This window comes from Eleutherodactylus coqui, chromosome 3 (assembly GCF_035609145.1).
Source record: "Eleutherodactylus coqui strain aEleCoq1 chromosome 3, aEleCoq1.hap1, whole genome shotgun sequence".
Classification (NCBI taxonomy): Eukaryota; Metazoa; Chordata; class Amphibia; order Anura; family Eleutherodactylidae; genus Eleutherodactylus; species Eleutherodactylus coqui.
Window position 1 is genome coordinate 54,205,072 of NC_089839.1, and position 19,268 is coordinate 54,224,339.

The 19,268-nt window shown below is 45.6% G+C and overlaps 2 protein-coding genes across 2 annotated transcripts in view; one reads left to right on the plus strand and one right to left on the minus strand.

Annotated features, from left to right (window-relative positions):
- Nucleotides 1-639: 639 nt before the first annotated feature.
- Nucleotides 640-10,862, minus strand: MRPL57 (mitochondrial ribosomal protein L57). Its single transcript, XM_066595611.1, has 2 exons — nucleotides 10,758-10,862; nucleotides 640-1,013 (listed from the first exon to the last, which is right to left on the minus strand). Exon 2 carries the CDS (start codon nucleotides 997-999, stop codon nucleotides 688-690), a length of 312 nt encoding a protein of 103 aa, XP_066451708.1. The 5' UTR covers nucleotides 1,000-1,013; nucleotides 10,758-10,862; the 3' UTR covers nucleotides 640-687.
- Nucleotides 10,863-11,093: 231 nt separating this feature from the next.
- LOC136620677 (protein FAM133-like) overlaps nucleotides 11,094-19,268 on the plus strand; it is a 35,424-nt gene continuing 27,249 nt past the window's right edge. Inside the window, exon 1 of the mRNA XM_066595613.1 lies at nucleotides 11,094-11,195. The gene's annotated coding sequence lies outside the window, so the exon portion shown is untranslated. The remainder of the gene's footprint in view (nucleotides 11,196-19,268) is intronic.

Below are 19,268 nucleotides of genomic sequence, written 5' to 3' on the forward strand. Positions count from 1 at the left end.
TCTTCTTTAGATCTTTAAGGGATTTACTAGTGTCCTTGTCATTGCTGGTAGCACAAGGCACTACCTTGCCTAATCAGGTTCTACAAGTAGTCCTGCTGCTTCAGCATGGCACATCCATACATGCAGTCACCAGGTTTGCTGTGTCTCCCAGCACCAGCATAGGAACAGGGAGCAGATACCAGGGCATGGATTATACAAGTAGAGCTGGGCAAGGCAGTGGAAGGGCATCAACACAGTAGGTGCTCCTTTGTGCAAGCAGAACACTGCCAGAACCCTACAAAAATGACCTCTAGTGGGGTACTAGTCTGCATGTATCTTACCAAACTGTCACAAAGTGACTCCACGAGGGCCCAATGTCCTGTAGCAGGACCTGTGCTCACTGCCAGGCTTATGCAGCAGAATTTGGCATCTGAATTGTCAGGTCCACCACTGGCACCCAGTTCTCTTCACGGATGGTAGCAGGTTCACACTGAGCACATGGGACAGATGTGACAGAGCCAACCTGAATCTAAAGTTCAAGCCGGTGTATTCAGACGGGTCAACGAACGGACAAACGTACGTTTGGGCGATGATTCGTGCCTGGGTAAAAGGGCCTTAACTATCAGTGGTACTCATAACAATACACTACAAATAAATGAACACTTTTAGGAAAAACATTTAATAGGTTTCAGCAGAATATCACAGAAATCAAGACATTGTCCATTTCTTGGTGACATTTAAGTGATTCAGGTGATCTTGCAGGTATTTGTGTTCAGGGAAATTTGCCCGCTTTGCGGCTTTCACCTCCTCAAAACATGCGAGTCTCCGTTCCACTGCGTGACGGAATTCCTGATCTTTGGTCATATAGGGCCGGCTGATCCAGTACTCCGTCTCAGCCTCTATCTCCAGCCTCTTAATCATTGCCTGTTTGGCGTGCCATGTAACCTTCCGGGGTCTCCTGTACTTGCCTATCCACTGACCACCGGGAATGCCCTTTCTCAGGATGTTGGTCAGGAACATTTTTCTCTTAGGACCTAAAATCGAAACAGATAATGAATAAAGAATGCTGCGCACAACATACAAGAAGAAGTCATCTTACCAACTGCCTATACATGTGGGAGACAGCCGTCCATGCTGCAGACCCGGTTTATTTGCCTGTACAGCATGCAGATATCACAGGGGGTGTCCATGTTCAGAACCCTCTTCCACTAGACAGAGTGACTCTCATTATAGAGTACTTGACAGTATATAGTCTAACATCTCCCCTAGGCCCCTCGCACACTACCATATTTTGAACCATGTGCTGTCCATGTCAATCTATTGACAGCACACAGCTCCATTATAGCCCTATAAGGACATGTACATTATGAGAGAAGCAATATTATTTCACTGTCTCCATTTTAAGGCCCATTTACACTGAACGATGATCGCTCAAAAGCGACCGTTTGAGCGATAATCGTTGCGTCTAAACGCACTGTCATCATGCACTGCTAGCTGATCGTTAGATTCCGGTCAACCTAAAAATCATCATGCATGTTTGCAGAGATACTGTTTCTTGTTTTTCTTTCCGACATGCTTCCCGGGTTTCGATAAGTGGATTTCACTTTATTCTTTCTGCCCCCACCCCAAAATTTACAAATAAAGAATTTATACAAAAAGAAAAAAAAATTGTTGTGTGGTCTTATCAGGACCGCACACTGAGTTCTCCGAGAGTAGTGCTGATAGCATTGTTTCCCAACGGAGAACAAAGGAGCTGAATGTAAATATGAGCCCTCAGGCTATTAACTGCATTCAGCTAAAGGCTTCATTTGCATGCTAACAAGCTTTGAAGTAGCTCAGTAGCTACTTATTAGTTTATGCAAAATGATCGCTCAAAGCTGTCACTCAAACTGTTTGAGCGATCTTTGAGCGTTTATCACTCTGTGTAAATGGGCCTTAAAAGCAGTCCTGTGTTTTTAACAAGTTTGGACATCACAAAGTTAGGAATGCCAGATCTCCTACCAGCCTCCACCAGATTAAAAAAAACAATTAACTCTCTTCTCTTTAAAGGCTCATTTACACACAAAGATAATCAAATGATTGAAAGATTGAAGATTTAAAGTTTTAGCGATCATTGTGCATAAAGTGTTAATGGACACTAATGTCCATTAACACTTTTTCATCTTCCTTTGCATGTAAATAGGCCTGCAGGATCTGTTTGCAGAGCCCAACATGAATACAATGTAATCTCCCGCTGAGAACACAGCATGCGTTCTGTTGAGAAACACTTTATCTCTCTGAGGCTGAACAACAGATTTTAAGTTTACCTTAAAATCATTGTTCAGACAAAAAGTGCACAATGGTAGCATTTACATGCAACGATTATTGCTGATTTTGCAGTCATTTGAATGAATTTTGAGCGATAACCGTTGCGTGTAAATGAGCCTTAAGAGTGAATGACAGCAAACCCCCTCCCACCCTCCCCAGGGAGTGGGGTGGGTGAAAGATGAGTGAGTGGACTAGACTTTTCTCACAAAGACGTATATATAGTACATATAGAAATAAGGAAGATGACCAATACTTCTGCAGCGCCACCTATTGAAAGGCAGCATTCCTGCATGTCAATGTCAGACTCTTTATACAAGCCTTGTAACAATGACAGGGAATTGAAAGCCAAGTCAGAATCCATACACAGGCAGCTGTTTCGGGGTGTTTGCACCTCATCAGTGTACAGTAGGTTTCTGACTTGGCTAGCGAGAGGCCTGTGATGCGAGTCAGGAACCCTCTCTTTTTTCCGTAGAGAGAGCATTTAGAAGGTGAGTGAGGAGACCTACTACATACTGATAGGCGAATGGTAATAAAGGTATCGCCTAAGTTTGATCTTTGTTTGAAAACTATTAAATACTCCTGACTGTTATATGAAGAAAGGAATTTAAAAATCGGACAGCACTCCCGACCCTCTGGGGTGGAACTCATACACTCAGGTAGCACGTACCTAGCCTTACAGATATTGATCACACATTTATAGTGTATCCTAAGAGTCTGACCACTGAGACCACCACAGATATTCAGATTAAAGGGGCTGTGAATCTCTGCTTAACGTGAAAGGGGCCGAGCTGAAGTATCAGGTACAACCACATGTACAGATGATGCTGAGTTCATACTGTGCGTCCCGCCTTTCCATCCCTGGCTATCTTGTGAATTGCTGAACACAGCATTCATGTGGATCCCTGCACAAAACCATAGGCTTCCATTACTCAAAGCTGAGATGACTTCAATCTCCGTTTCCCATTCCTTTCTGGTACTTTTTCCAGACACAATAGCCATAGTTGACATTTCTAGTCTGTCTGCCAAAACTGCTGGAAAGGAATGGAAACCTGGTCAAATGGAGAACAAAGCTTGAACCTTCGATCTGAATAATGAAAGCCTAGGGTTTCGTCCAGAATTTGATTTGGGTGCACTTTTTTGGCGATTCGGATGGAAAGTCTGGGTGCATGCATGGCCTAAAGCCATGTTACCAAAACTTTTGTGATGCACAGTTCGTATATATGCCAGGAAAGCTCCCAGTGTACAAACTAAATGTGCCCATAGAGCTACATTAAACTAACAGGTGAAAATAATGTATCTTTTTTATATCCCTCTGACCAGTAAACATCAATATACCGCAAAAAACGCTGTATGGAATAGTGTAGGAGACTATGCTACGCCATACATAAACAGATACTGTGATCACTGATAAGGGTGGATACTTTGATGAGAAAAAAAAAATTTCGGCGAAAATTGTCCACAATTGGCCCTATTTAATAATCCCTTAACGCCAGAATTCTGGCATCCAAAAGTTAAAGTTTTGGCGCCACAGCCTGCTGTTTTTTTTAAAACGTAAGATGGGCCTGGCTTTACAGGTGTGGTTGAGTGAAGCCCACCTCGTACTATAATCTACATCAAAACCTTATACGAAAAATCTACTCCCACTCGTAGCCGGTGTGTTTCGTATGGCGCATGAAGGTGCCACCAGTTTTTAACCCTTTCCAATCCAATTTGTATTCTGGTTTTCCTAGAGGGCTTACTCTTTTTCTGCTGTTATACAACGGCGCTATCTGCTGGCTAAAGCCAGTACTGCATGAGGTGACATGTTGGATAGGCTCCGAAGCAGAGAGGCTGGCAATATACAGTAAGAGAACGCCGATGGACGTCTTCCAACATCGGAGCTGTACAGCCTTAAATCATAATGTCTTCACAGGTCAGAGTGGATTGGAAAGGGTTAAAAAAGAAAAAAAAATTACTAAAAGGATTTTTCCCATCTGAGCTTTCCATAGCTCAGATGGGAAACCCGGCCAGAGCCCACAGAAAAAGCAGAGTCCTGTTTTCATAGTAGTCGCTCAAGTGAAGAAAAGCAACGGAAATAGCCAAGCTCTGCACGCTATGGCATTTCCATAACCCCCCCACGTTACGGAAATAGTAGTGCACTGTGCAAGGCCGTTTCTGTAGCTCCTACATACTCAATGACTGCTACGGAAAGAGTGCTGTGCCGGAGTGCTTGGCTCTTTCCGTCGAGTGGTCGTCACCAGCCACGAAAAGCCGAGATGGGAAAAGGCTGTCAATGCATATTACTGGAAACTTCATTTCAAACAAACTGCATTTCACCTTTTGGATGTAAACTATGGCTATTCCCATTGACAGCAAGCAGAGTTCTAGAACACTTTGAGAAATTCAAAACAAAGTAGAAGTAAAAGTTGCAAGTTTTTTTTTTTAAGGTGCACCAGAATGCAAGTGATCTTACACGACAGCTGTGAAACCACAACTCCTACATGTATCCCCGTAGAGAACGCTGAGCTGCCTGTAGACGATGGCTCTCGTGAAGCACAATGTATTTACATTTGAGCAGGTAGGAGGAACCAAATCAGGAAATAGACAGGTGGAGTCCCAATTCCCCAGGAAGCGTAAGCAAATACATGACAACTTGAGGTCTAGATGTCGTCTCTCAAACGGTGGATGAATTTTTTGCAGTCATTGGCTTTAAACAGATCAACAGTAGAGATGAGCGAGCGTACTCGGTTCGGGTGTTTTTGCACTTGAGCACTGATTTTTCCGAGTAACTGACTACTCAGACGAAAAGATTCAGGGGGCGCCGGGGTGAGCGGGGGGTTGCAGAGGGGAGTGGGGGGAGAGAGAGAGAGCTCCCCCGTTCCCCACTGCTACCCCCCGCTCCACCACACCGCCCAAATCTTTTCGTCCGACTAGTCAGTTACTCGGAAAAAGCGTTGCTCGAGTGCAAAAACACCCGAACCGAGTACGCTCGCTCATCTCTAATCAACAGGTTTAAACTAAGCGATCTCTGGTCCCGCAGATGACAGCGGCCATCAGTGAGTCAGTTGTAACTTCTACCGGAAGACAAACTTTGTAATCGGAGCGCAGAAGGACTTGTAGATGTGTTGTTGAGCCTCTCCTCTCCGCGCTAACAATACAGGCCTCCTTAACCGCTGACCATGCTAGGAGTACCAAGAGAAACCTTACATCACCTCCACTGGCGTGTTCTACAATCATGCACACAGCCATATATAACATGGCTAGCACTACGCAGGAACGCTGACCATAAGGCCTGATGTCCATGGGCGCATTTTTGCTGCAGACTCCAGAGCGGACGTTTCGCAGTATTAACCCTCTATAGCATGCTACAAAAAAATGATTTTTCATGTACATGAGCGGAAACCAATTGCGGTTTCCGTTCACGGATTAAAAAAAATAAAACAATAAAATCGCAGTATGCTCCATTTTACTGCGGTTCCCTAACAGATGGCTTCCATTCGATCCACGGTCCGTCCGGATTCCGCGGGAAGAGCAGGAGATTAAAAAAAATAAATCTGCACTGCGCATGTGTCGGCCTGAACTTCCGCACATATATTCGCAGTACAGAACTTCAAGACACGGACAGGTATGCAGGATCGTTGGCGGGGTTTCCCATGCGGAATCCATGCGTGTCCGTGGAAATGAGACCCAACAAGTCCTGCGGCCAAAAGATTACATTATAGCCTTGTGACACTGCAAACTAAGAGGAATTTCATATAGCAAACTTTTGCATTGGCCGATTCAACATCAAATCCGCACCCCGTTATACTCAGTAGGAATCCACGCCATATTCCGCACGCCACAGATTTTTTGCAGGCAGATTTAAAACTTGTGTTACAGGAAAACAAAAAAAAAACATTGCGTGTTCTATTTTTTCGTGTTTTCAATGGGACTGTCAAACATCGCATCCATTGAAAATGATGGGAAAAATTGCTGATCCTACGAAGCAGGTGAAAAGCGCCAGAGGATCGCAATTTTCCATAAGTGATGCGAGGCATCTTTGCATAAAAAAAAAACAAAAAAACGCCTCCACACATACGTACGGTAATATATGCACATTTTAGGCGAGGTGCATTTACCATGTGCCTGAGCTGCACCTGAGGGGCTCGATGTCCTAATTCTCGTGCGTGATACAGACAAGAATAGGACAGGAGATACAGTTTTCACGCAGACCGTATCCGCAGAAAAAAAAAAAAAAAAATTATTGAATGCTGCCTCACTAAATAAAAATACACCCGCGTGTCGTCTCACACGAGCGAGCAGAGATTGTGATTTCTGTGAGCGGATTTAAGATTACGCGCATGCTCTATTTTTGAGTTGGATCCGCACGGACGGCTTTCATTGACGTCAATGGAAGCCGGACAACCGGAAATTGACGTTGCAGATAGGTCGCGGGTGCCCGCGTTATTGCGGTAAAAACAAAGATTAAAAAAAAAAGTAAAACAACCCGTACTGCACATGACTGGTGGCGAGCATAAGCAATACAGGAGAAGGCAGGCAAGAAGGGCCGGCGGCCGCGGTCAGAGCTGGATTTCACTGCGAGCTCCTGCATGCGGAATCCGACCCGGTCGTGTGCAGCCAGCCTTAGTTTGATGCGGTGCAGTTATCAGAACAACTCTGCCCTCATCTGTATGCATTATGTAACTACACGCTGTGCCTCCTCACAAGACTGTATTTACACGGGCGAGGGCAAGAGCGGTCAGCCAAAAATCAGAGGATATCGCATTCACAAACCTGTGATCTTTCAGCAATTGCTAAGCGTTTCACCTGTTGGTGTGTTTTTCGCATGTGTAATAAAAATTGCATGTTGTTTATAGTTGAAATGGATTTAAAAAAAATGCATTGCACTCAAATTATGAGGCATGCGAGTGCGACACAACTTTCTCACGCAACCATTGCAAATGGCGGGCAATTCTTGAGCAAAAAATTAAATCGCCCCAAAACAGGATGTGCTTAGTTTTTTCTATTTCATTCTCTTGGTCTGAGAGAAAATAATGGTCTCCTAACTCAGGCGAATTCCATCTGATGCAATATTAAGTGAACACAGGGGTTTCTTGCATATGTATCACTCCTCATCACCATAGCATCTACAACAAACTTCATGTGTCTTATCCACATGCGCACAACTCCCCCTCTCCATCAAACACACAAGCCTGCATTGTAAAATGTATACTTTTCATCAATCATCTGCTGAGGTTCATGACGGCGGTTTCGCGGTGTGGCAGAATCTCGATTTAAAGGGTCTGTACCAGACTTTCTTGTTACCCTGTATGCATAGAATGGGGGGCAACTTACTGATTGGCAGAGACGCCCGCCGATCTCGAGAGCAAGGGTCCTGTGTCCTGCTCTTTCCTCTGCAGTGATGTCACTCTAAACGCAGCACTGGTTTCACGTGTGATCGGCGCTCCATTCATTCAATAGGGCTGACAGGAATAACCGAGCAGGCGCAGCTTGGGAGTTTTAGCAGTCCCATTGCAGTAGATGCAGTAACCCTGCAGTGGGGAGGACAGGAGACATGGGACTCCCGTTCTCGAGATCGGCGGGGGGTGTCAGCAGCGAGACCCCCAATGATCAGCAAGTTGTCCCCCATCCTGGAAGTTTAAATTCTGGCACAACCCCTTTAACAAATTCCAAACTTAAGGGGATTGTCCGAGTTACAGATTATAGGTAAAAGCCCTCTGTATGATGTAACACAACAGTGATATAGTCCCTTCTGACATGACATTTACAAGCTGCCCCAGCATATTTACAGGGCGCCAGCAGCGCTGCAACCAATAACAGATCTCGTCGCTCGATTCCCATAAACCGGGCGGGACGGCAGCCTGTACACAAATACGGGCGCCGGCGTGGGTGGGTTATCTTAGAGCACGGGGGCTGGTTGTACAGAAGCGTACACCTCAGAAAACCCCTTAAAATCCTGTGAAATCCTAGTACGTCCGTGAATATATAATAGTGAAGAGGCGCGCAATGAGAGAATGAAGGGACCTCCACATTGGCTTACTCCGAGTATGAGTATATGTAATATATAAAACTGGAGTCCTGGGATGGGCTTTCTATTGGTACGAGGGGTGCTGATAAGTCTTCGGCTTTGTGTTCTTCTTTTGTTTCTATGGTAACGAATGTTACATCACATGAAAGCCTTATGTGTCTAATATAGGTTTTCAAAATTTTGTGTTTGTAGCTTATGGCAACAGTGATCGAGGCACACAGGAAAACAAAATGGCGGAGTCTAAGGTGATATTCACAGCAAATGAGAGCAGAGGAGTGATAAAATTCTTGTTTCTGCAAGGAAAGTCCGCAAAGGATATTCCTGGTGATATGTCACAGACATTGGGGGGTCAATGCCCTTTATATTCTACAGTTAAGAACTGGGTTGCCAAATTTAAAGCGGGCCACTTCAGCACCAATGATGAGGAACGTCCTGGACGACCGAGAGAGGTGGTTGTTCCGGAGATCGTCGATGCTGTGCACAACCTTATACTGTAGAATTGGCGAATTTCAGCTAAAGGAATAGCAGACATCATGGGGATTTCTGGTGAACGTGTTTGTGTCATTATCCATGAACATTTGAACATGAAGAAGCTATCTGCAAAGTGGGTCCCCAAATGTTTGACAACAGATCAGAAAGGAAGCATGCAAGTGCAAACTTCCCGGTCCATTTGTGAGCATTTCAGGACTGATGAGAACTTCCTGGATCGACTGGTCACTATAGATGAGACCTGGATTTATTTGTATGACCCTGAAACCAAGGAGCAGTCAAAAGAGTGGAGGCACAGTGGTTCTCCTCGCCCAAAGAAGTTCAGTGCGCAAAAATCAGCCACTAAGGTGATGGCGTCTGTGTTCTGGGATAAGGAGTACGTGCTGCTAGTGGACTACCTTCAATTAGGTTCCACCAGCAATGCAAGGTATTACATTGAACTTTCGGACCAATTGAAGGCAGCTCTGAAGGCCAAAAGACGTGGCAAGCTGTCAAAGGGAATCTTGTTCCTGCAAGACAACACCTCCGCTCACACTGCACAAGCGACCACGACAAAACTGGTGGAGCTAGGCTTCCAGCTGGTTGACCACCCACCTTATTTACCAGATCTAGCTCCGTCCAACTATCATCTGTTTCCAAACCTGAAGAAACAGCTCAAGGGTACCAAATTTCACACCATGGCTGCTACGGATGCCTGGTTGGAGCCACAACCGAAATCCTTCTTTTTGCAAGGCTTACAGAACTTGGAATACCGATGTAAGAAGTGTGTTGACATCAGTGGAGAGTATGTGGAAGTCCAGCATCTGACTTGATGATTAGGGCCGCAGCAGGCAGGGCTCCGTGCCAGGGGGGAAACCACTGTGAGAGTTGGCCGGACGCACTGCGCAGAAACAAAGGAGCGATAGGAGTGCAGCACGATCCTCTTCTGCAGCGGCGACACATGCCCAATAGGTGTTCGCGGGGCAGCAGCCGTAAGGGAGCACAGCGGGGCCGGGATGCTCGCAGCAGGTAGCCGGCCACAGAAACATGACACACAGCCACCATCCGTGAATCTGCACTCATCACCCCTGCGGCCGGGAGGCATCACAGTCCCTGAGCGCTGACAGACAGGGGTCCAGGCTGTACATTACTTGTTGCCAGCTTTGCTGGCTTACGGTGAGGGTTACTTTTCACCCTAAGCCGGCAAGAAGCTGTGTACAGTGTGCACCTAGAACCTTCATCCCTTGACCCTATCAGGAGCTGGGGGTGTGACAGGGGCGTTCCTCCTATCAAACCCCTAGCTTCCGGTGGCATCAAGATACACTAATACCGACGGATGGTCTCCCTCCACATTCTGACATTACGTTTGTTAGCTGCCCGAAGGGTGGAAGGCGGCGCCATCACTAAACACTCCATGAAACTATCGCATTCCGTTAGTTTACAGACAGAATGTCGCCGAGCTTTGTCATCTGGTTTCAGGGCTGGTAACGATTACAAATCAGTAGTGATAACATCGCAAACATTTGCGCAGAATCTCCACACAGCCGGCCACGGAGCACCACTTACGAACTGTAAACCCGCTGGGCGGAGCTTCACCCAACTTTGTTCAAAAAGGAGAGAACTTTTTTCCCCCCATTTCTCTCCACCTAGAGATTTTTTTAAGTTTTTCAGTACATTATATGGGACATTAAATAGTAGCATTGAAAAATACAAGACGTTCCACAAAAAACAACAAGCCCTCAGACAGCGACACTGATGGATAAAGGAGTTACAATTTTTTGAAAGGGGGTGGGGGGAACGAAAATGGAAAAACGGGAAAAAAAGCTTGGTCACTAAGGGGGTTAAACGGGAGTTACGAGGGTCTCAAAGCAGGGTGATCATTAGTAATAAGCACCTCCCTGTTGGGACCCCCCTTCAAGGCTGTCATTTATGGGCTAAGTATTGCATCACTACACATGACTACAGCCTTATAGCATGACGATTATATACCACTTACCAGCCTAGGACATCTATATTATATACTGTATATACCGCCTTCAGCCTCCACCACCTGACACCGCAGACTGCACTGGCAAGACTCGCATTGCCCTTCGCAAACCGGAAGTAAGCAACAACCCGGAAACTCCTAAGCCGCCATATTTCATTGGGGTCAGGTAACATTATACAACGAAATGTGACTAGTAAACAGCTCTTCAAATTCCCTTACACGGTCGATGAAGAATTAATAATAGTTGACTTGCATGGTTACTACATACGTTCATATCGTAAAAACAGCAGGTTAAGCGCTGCCAGAACTAAAAATGGTGGCAAAGTGCTTCCGGTCGGCACCGCTCTTGCGGAAGTGACGCAGCTAAAACAAAACCATAGCATGGCGGCGAGGGAGAGCTCGTCAGAGCGGTGATGTTTGGACATTCTACCTAAGTCTGATAGACAGGTCAGTCAGAGGATATTAGGAGGATGATAAGACGGGCTTATGTAACCGGGGCTGAACAGCAGACGGGAAACTACAAATCCCAGCAGTCTCTCGTCACAAAGAAAACATCAACTTTGCTAAACTTTATTGGTACTGCGAATACAATAACAGTAGAGCAGAGTTATGAAATCTGTTTACAGGGAAACTGGTTTTGTTGCCCATAGCAACCAATCACAGAGCAACTTTCATTTTATTTAAGCAGTTGAGGAAATGAAAGCTGAGCTGTGATTGGTTGCTACGGGCAACAAGGACAGATTTTTCTATTTTGATTGTATTCATAAATGTGCCCCACCTAAAATACAGCGTATGCCTGAGAAATGAAGCCGTACGAGTTCAGTTGGTAGCTGCTGTGTGAATGTGCCTTAAGCGGCCGTAAGCGTAATACGTTGTGGGCCTCCGCCGCGGCTTACAGCTATGAGCCCCGCCATGGCCCCGCAAAATTGTACTGTGCGTGCCTGTGAAACAAACGCGTTATTTTACCGCAATTTTGAATGGCGTTTGTGAATGCACAGTGCAGCGGTTTTTAATGCACCCATCATTGTAACGGGTGATGACGTGCGTTAAAAAGCGCTTAAACGCACGGAAATAGAGCAGACAGCGCTCAAACGTTCGAACGCTAGTCTATGAGGCCCGATTGAAATCAATGGAGACATTGTACAGCGTTTACTGCGGCGTTTCAAACACAGCCGTAAATGCTTTAAAAGCGTTGTTTGTGAGAGTGACCTTAGGCACAATGTCTACGGGCGGATTTGATTTGTGGTACCCACACGTGAGAGCCGCAAATCAAGCCGCCCATAGAGCAGCATTGGGCGTCCGCACTTTATTTAACATCTGCGGATTTATTTTTATTTGATTTGCGGATGGCACGTGCGGATAACAAATTGCAGCATGCGCCATTTTACCGCGGATGGGTTCCATTCATCTCTATGGGAGTTTGCGATTTGCAAATACATTTGTGGATGCAAACTGGCATCAGACATCCCATCCACGTGCTGAACACCGCACATTAACGTGCTACTCTCGTCCGAAAATTGGACAAGAATGTGACATGCCACGTTTTTTTTTTCCACTTGGGCTGTCAGTTTGTGGATTCACCTATTCAGGTATAAATGGGCGCTATTTCGGTTTGATTTTCAGACAATTTTTTTTGTCCGTAAATCGGATGGAAAAAAAAGCCTGTGTGCGCACCCTTACCCGGATATCCCATCTGTGCGCTGGCCGACGTGCGGGAAACCACACGTTGATGTTTACTATTTTTTTCTGATAATCGGACAAAGATAGGACATTCTGCAATTTCTTTTCACTCTAAATATTCATTTTTAATTAAGAGAAAAAATTAAAAAAAACGTGTGCACGCGCATATTCAAAAGAATGGGAGCTATTTCCGTCCGATTTTCTGACTTGATTTCTCGGTCTTAAATTCGGCCAGAAAAATTGTATATGTTCCCTCAGTCGGAGAAGAATCGCTCAAGTTAGCGGGTTCTCTTCCTGTGCAAGTTCTATCCATCTCAGGTTCAGACAAAACTCGCTTCGGAAAATCGCCTAATAGCGGCCATTTATTTATGTACCTTTGTCTTGTCATATAAGGCCGTATTGATGATGCTGAGAACAAATTGCACCAGAGATTCTCGGGCGCAACTTGTATGGCATGGCCCACTTGGTATTATTGTATCTTGACGCCACCAGGAAGTCCTGGTGGAGCCAAGATTGACAGGGGGGTGTCCGTCAGTGGACACAGAGGCGGCGAGCAGCACGGAGCTGACAGCCACCTGCAGCACTAAGGCGGTGGGCGACTGCCTTCCCCCTCCCCGCAGACCACAAGCGCACAGTGGGCCAGCATTGCCACCTGTCAGCGGGGGATCAGCCGCCTGCAGCACTGAGGCGGCTTTCCCGCCGGCGGAGCACAAGCGGTGAGGGCGGCAGCTGTAAGCATGGCAGCAGCCGGCACTTAGATGAGAGTCCTGACGGCGGAGCACAAGCGGTGAGGGTGGCAGCTGTGAGCGGGGGACCTTAGCGTGAGGGTAACATTTATTCTTTGGCTAACCTAATTAGATGTTAATGCTGCCATGTTACAGCGGATACATGACAGCATTGACAACTCATAATGTAAGCATAAGAAGAAATGTTACCCTGACCGTAAGCCTGCAGGGAATGCACAAATCACTCCACACTGTGCTACTAGGACCTGCCAGCCTTGACCCAATCGGGAACTAGGGGTGTGAGAGGGGCGTTCCTCCTGTCAAACCCCTAGCTTCTGGTGGTGTCAAGATACAATAGTACCGCCCCACTGTCACTGCAAGTTGTTTTCTCATGCGAGATTCACATGAAAGTTAGAAATGCAACAATTTTTCAAACTCTTACCATCAGACCAAATGAAAAATCTCTTGTGTGAAAGAATAGGTTCTTTTTCCATACAAGTTCTGTCTGTGTCGGAGAGGGATAGATCGCGTGGGAATATCGGCCATGTGAATACGGTTTTACTCATATTTAAGAGGAAGTCTCACGGGGTAGAAGTGGTGCTCGCTACATGGCCCTACAGCTGCGGCCCGCTAACTCCCTGTTTACTTTTTCAGTCTCTCATCTCTCTTTGCCTGGACGGACTATTCTAAAGTCCAGTTTCCGGCACTGTCAGTGTGTCAAGTGTGCAGTCTCCATCACTTACACTTACTCTATGTATGACATAGGATAGTCAAGTCTGACGTCGCCCATAGAGAGAGCAGAGTGTACCTCCTTTTTAAAAGGTGGGCAAAGGAAGGGGAGTCTGAGATGGTCTGCAGAGCCGTGGAGCTGGCACCACTGATTGGGTGTTTTTAAAATTATTCATCTCTCCTGGTCCTCCGCCTTGTTGATTAATTGCATGATAAAAATAAAAGTGAAGAATGTTTTTAATGCTTTTTTTTTTGCGAGCAAACGTGGTTTCGAGATAGATCTTTATTAGAGATGAGCGAGTATACTCACTAAAGGCAATTGCTCGAGCGAGCATTGCCTTTAGCGAGTATCTCCCCCCGCTCGAGACAGAAGGTTCAGGTGCCGGCGCGGGGGAGCGGTGAGTAGCGGCTGTCAGCAGGAGGGATCGGGAGGGAGAGAGAGATCTTCCCTCCGTTCCGCCCCGCTCTCCCCCACAGCTCCCTGCCCACCGCCTGCAGCCGAACCTTCAGTCTCGAGCGGGGGAGATACTCGCTAAAGGCAATGCTCGCTCGAGTAATTGCCTTTAGTGAGTATACTCGCTCATCTATAATCTTTATGCCACGTGTATAAAGAGTTTTGCCGGGTTTTAGGTTAGATCTTCGTCACAGATACGCCATTCTTGGAGATGCCTTGTGGGTCTGCATTGCAAAGGAAGATGCTGAGCGGTACAGTTGTTGGGGCAAACTTATGGTGGTATGAGTATTGTGCATGGGGGTCCTATTGTATCTGTGCCAGAATTACAAGTTATTCCCTATCTGCAGGATACAGGATAACTTGCTTGATCTCAAGAATGGGGGTCCCATGTCCCTCTTTGCCCCATGGGGGTCACTCTCCCTGCAGTGACATTAGAATGAACTGAGCACTGGCCGAGCTCTGCCACGCCATTCATTTCAGTGGGGCTGACGGAAACATCCAAGCTGGCTGCTTGGATATCTCCGCAGTCCCATTGAAAGTGAATGGAGCGTCAGCCTGCTTGCACAACCAGAACTCCATCCTGTCTCCTCCTCACTGCGGGGAGTAGGACAAGGGACATGTGACGCTCTTTCTCAGGGTTGGTGTGGGTCTTAGCAGTGGGACCCCCACAATCAGTAAGTTACCCCCTATCCTGTGATTCTAGTGCATCCCCTTTAATGGGACCCGTGCACGATACTTGCTGCTCATGGCTTTGGCATGCAGATGCATCTCTCCAATCATGATGTTGGATCTGGTGGGAGAGTGTGCCCGACAGCCCCTTCGAAGAGGACCATTCACACCCATGGAAAAGCATGATGGGCTGCATACCTTTATGGTGCACAAATACGCAGAAAAATAGAGTATGATTTTTTTTTTTTTTTTTTTTTGTGCAACCGAAATGTGTGCACAAAATATGGAAATGTGAATGGACCCATTGATATCAATGGGTTCTATTCTCTGCGTATTGCATGCCCAAACCCTCCCCTGTGAAACCAGCCTGTACAAGAGGCAAGTCATTTAAAGTTAACAGGATATGATATAACAAAAGCATGACCACTCCTACTCATGGATAATGGCCACTCCTACTCATGAATAATGACCACTCCTACTCATGAATAAATAATGAGAAATGAAACGCATGAAAAACCATACAAAAACCAGATCTGATCTCAGGTTAAGACCATGAGGAAACCCCATAATCCAATGTTGCCTCTTGTACACATTTTGGCCTCAATTTTGATACCTGGCTGGAGAGTTTGGGCGCTGGAATCATCCTGCATAAGAACAGGTAGATTTTTTTATGATTCGTTTCATGTAAAAAAGTAATCCACAGTAAAACCAGTCGAAAAATAAAATAAAAATTAGATGCGGCATCAGGTGTGTCTGAAATGCATCAAACAGTTGGATTGTCATTTAGTCATATCTAGTTTTAGTGCTCCTATATTTCTGGCCCTATTTATGATCCTACTGTGGTAACCGCAATGGCGCAACCCGTCAGAAATAACACAACACTCTCCATTATAATCCTTGTCCAATGAACATGCCCTTTTGGCTCTAATAAACCCCTACTGGGGCATTTATAACCACATGAAGGGGGCGGCAGCTCTGTGCATGTAATGAGTTGCCAGAGGAGGGCTTCCTGTTCCATTTAGTAGTAATTGTCTTTGATAAAGGGTCTTTAATAAGGAAGACATCAAGAAAAGAGACAGACTGGAGGTTGCTGAAAAGTAAAAGAGGGAGCAAAACTATTAATATTGAGATTGGTTTCTGATTTTGTTTCCTAACTGGGAGAATCTTGCCAGATAAGGAGGAGGTCATCTGGATATCTCCACCCCTGTGGAAACTTTGCAGAAATGGGGTATGGGAGGCAAATAGACAAGACTTCCACCAGAGAGACAAATAGAGATTAGCGAGGGACGGGGGAATGATGAGCCCACAGGGCAACCACAAGCCTCAAGAATTTTTTTTTTTTGTCAAACATAAAAAAATTGTGAGGAAGTAAAAAAGATGTATGCAAGTTCTCGTACCATCTACTCCTTTAGATCATCTGAATAGTTGCATCCAGATGATGTCTGAGGGCTATAATAGCTCCACTGTGTGGAATAACTGTAGACGGAGAGGAAACCTCTCTGGTAATTCAAGAACAGTGAGTAGACAACTCTAATTTATCTAAAACCCGTAACAGGTCCTTGGTGTCTGTAATGTAGCCAGGAAGTGTGGCTACTGATGGCCATATACTAAGGAGCCATGACTAGCTATGATTGGGCTTAAAAGAAAAGATGTTTTTATGAATTTTGGGTCATGAATGGAATGTGGGGCAAATTGTAGATTCAACCCACAAATAATCATATAGTTTTTGGTCTGTTATCCCTGAAGACAAAATTGATTTGGATAAATCAATTTTTTGGATAAATAAATGTTTCAGTTGGATGAATATTAAGAGACCGGTATGTGGAGGCGTCAGGTAACAATAGGAGTACTTTGTCGAGCATCACTAATGGTACCACCCTTATCTGCAGGGCGGACTATAATACAAGGATTGAGAGAAATATCTTCTGGTATGTTTTTTTTCTTAGTACATGATATATAACTCAACCTGTCTTGTTACTTATGGAATATACGTTCGTAAGTTCTTGTTCCACTCAAATTCGAAAAGAGTCCATACTTGAAGTTCTTGTTTGGAGAATAAAAATCCACATTGGATATTTTTCATTTAATAACCCTTTCCAATCCACTGTCTCACCTCTGAAAACATTATGATTTAAGGCTGTACAGCTCCGATGTTGGAAGACGTCCGTCGGGGTTCTCTTACTGTATATTGCCAGCCTCTCTGCTGTCGGAGCCTATCCAACGTGTCACCTCATGCAGTACTGGCTTTAGCCAGCAGATAGTGCCGTTGTATAACGGCAAAAAAAGAGTAAGCCCCCTAGGAAAACCAGGATACAAATTGGATTGGAAAGGGTTAATGGTTGTAGAAAACAGATCCACAGGAATAATGGGCTCATCTTGTAAATTGATGAACGCTGGAGTAGTTAATTGTGCATCAAACATCATTTCCAGAGGAATAGCTTGTTGGCCAGCGCTATTGAAAAAAATAACTTATATCCGAAGTAATAGGAATAATGTCCCTTTTACATGGGACAACAGTCGGCTAAACGACTGTAGGAGCGCTGACGTCGCCGCTAAGGTTGTTGGCGCTCATGCAGAGTGTTTAGACAGACAGACTTCGCCGCTGGACCACTGGGTTCTTGCTGGCTTCACCTTCTTTGTGAAGCAGGGAGCATTTACACGGAACAAGAAGCCAGCGATGACGACTTGCAAACGTACAGTGAGCGGTTTTTAATTTATTTTTTTTTCTTTTCCTTGCTACCTTGTACCCATATTGAGCGCTGAGGATTTTTCTTCTCCTTTTTTCTTCAAAATTGGCTCATGACTAAAGGTTGTTTGAAATGTGCCCAATCAGGATGTGCCCTGTGCTCTTTTTTTTTTTTTTTTTTTAAACAAACCGTAACATTTCTTCCTCTGCGACAACCAGATTTTTAATTAATTTATAAATTGTTATACCACTCACATAATTTCTGTTACTGAGTGTACAATCTGTTGTGAGCAATACGTCCCATATATACCATGTAAAATACTACGTATTGCTGAGCGTATATCTGGCTCTAATCCCTCCTCAGGTATATTGAGCCGTTCCTGTCCACCAAGGCAATATATCCTCATTTAAAGTTACTGGCATGGAAAGGGTGTTCCGACCAGCAAGAGGTGGAGATTGGTTTAAAAAATTGCTTTCAGCAGAGGCTTTTTTTTTCATGGGGCTGGAAACCAGATTTACATATGGTCTTAGATCAGGTGTTATGTTTATAGACTACCTTGTTCCCCTGAAAATAATACCCTGTCTTATATTAATTTTGGCCCAAAGGAGGCACTAAGGCCTCATGTCCACGGGCAAAAGAAGAATTAAAATCTGCAGCGGATTTTAACTCTTCTCCTGCCCGCGGATTCACATCCCATAGGGATGCATTGACCACCCGCGGGTAGATAAATACCCGCGGATCGTCAATAAAAGTGATTTTAAAAAAAATGTAGCATGAAAAAATCTGGACCATGCTCCATTTTTGTGCGGGTCTCCCGCAGGGACGGCTCCCGCGGGCTTCTATTGAAGCCTATGGAAGCCGTCCGGATCCGCGGGAGACAAAAATCGGAATTTACTCACCCGCTCCGGTTCTTCCCTTCGCCGCGGCTCCATCTTCTCTCCGTCGCGGCCGGATCTTTTTTTTTCGGGCCGGCACATGCGCGGGGCACGTCACCGACGTCACCCTGCGCATCCGCCGGGCCGAAGAAAGAAGATCCAGCCGCGACGCAGAGAAGATGATGCCGCGGCGAAGGGAAGATCCGGAGCGGGCGAGAGGTGAGTTTATTCTTATTTTTATGCCTCATGTCCGCGGGGCAGGAGGGACCCGTTACAGATTCTCTCCATGGAGAATCCGTAGCGGGCCTGATTTTCTCCGTGGACATGAGGCCTAAGTCTTATTTTCGGGGGATGTCTTATTACACTTACATAGCTGTCTCGATCCACGCTGCACCCCGGACCTCCGGCAGGTTTGCTGCAGTTCTTGGCCATCCACAGAAGATCGCTTTCTGGTTTCAGGATTCATAAATCCTGTCTCCAGGAAACGAAGGCTGTGATTGGTTCATCCAGTGCTGCATTGATTGGCTGAGCAGCGCTCGAGAATTAATCACAGCCATCACGCTGTAGAGGCAGATTTATGAATTGGCTGAGTCACGGCATTGATTGGCCAATTCATAAATCCCACCTCTACAACGCGATGATTGTGATTGATTGGTTCTCGGGCACTCAAGAACCAATGTAGCGCTGGATGAACCAATCAC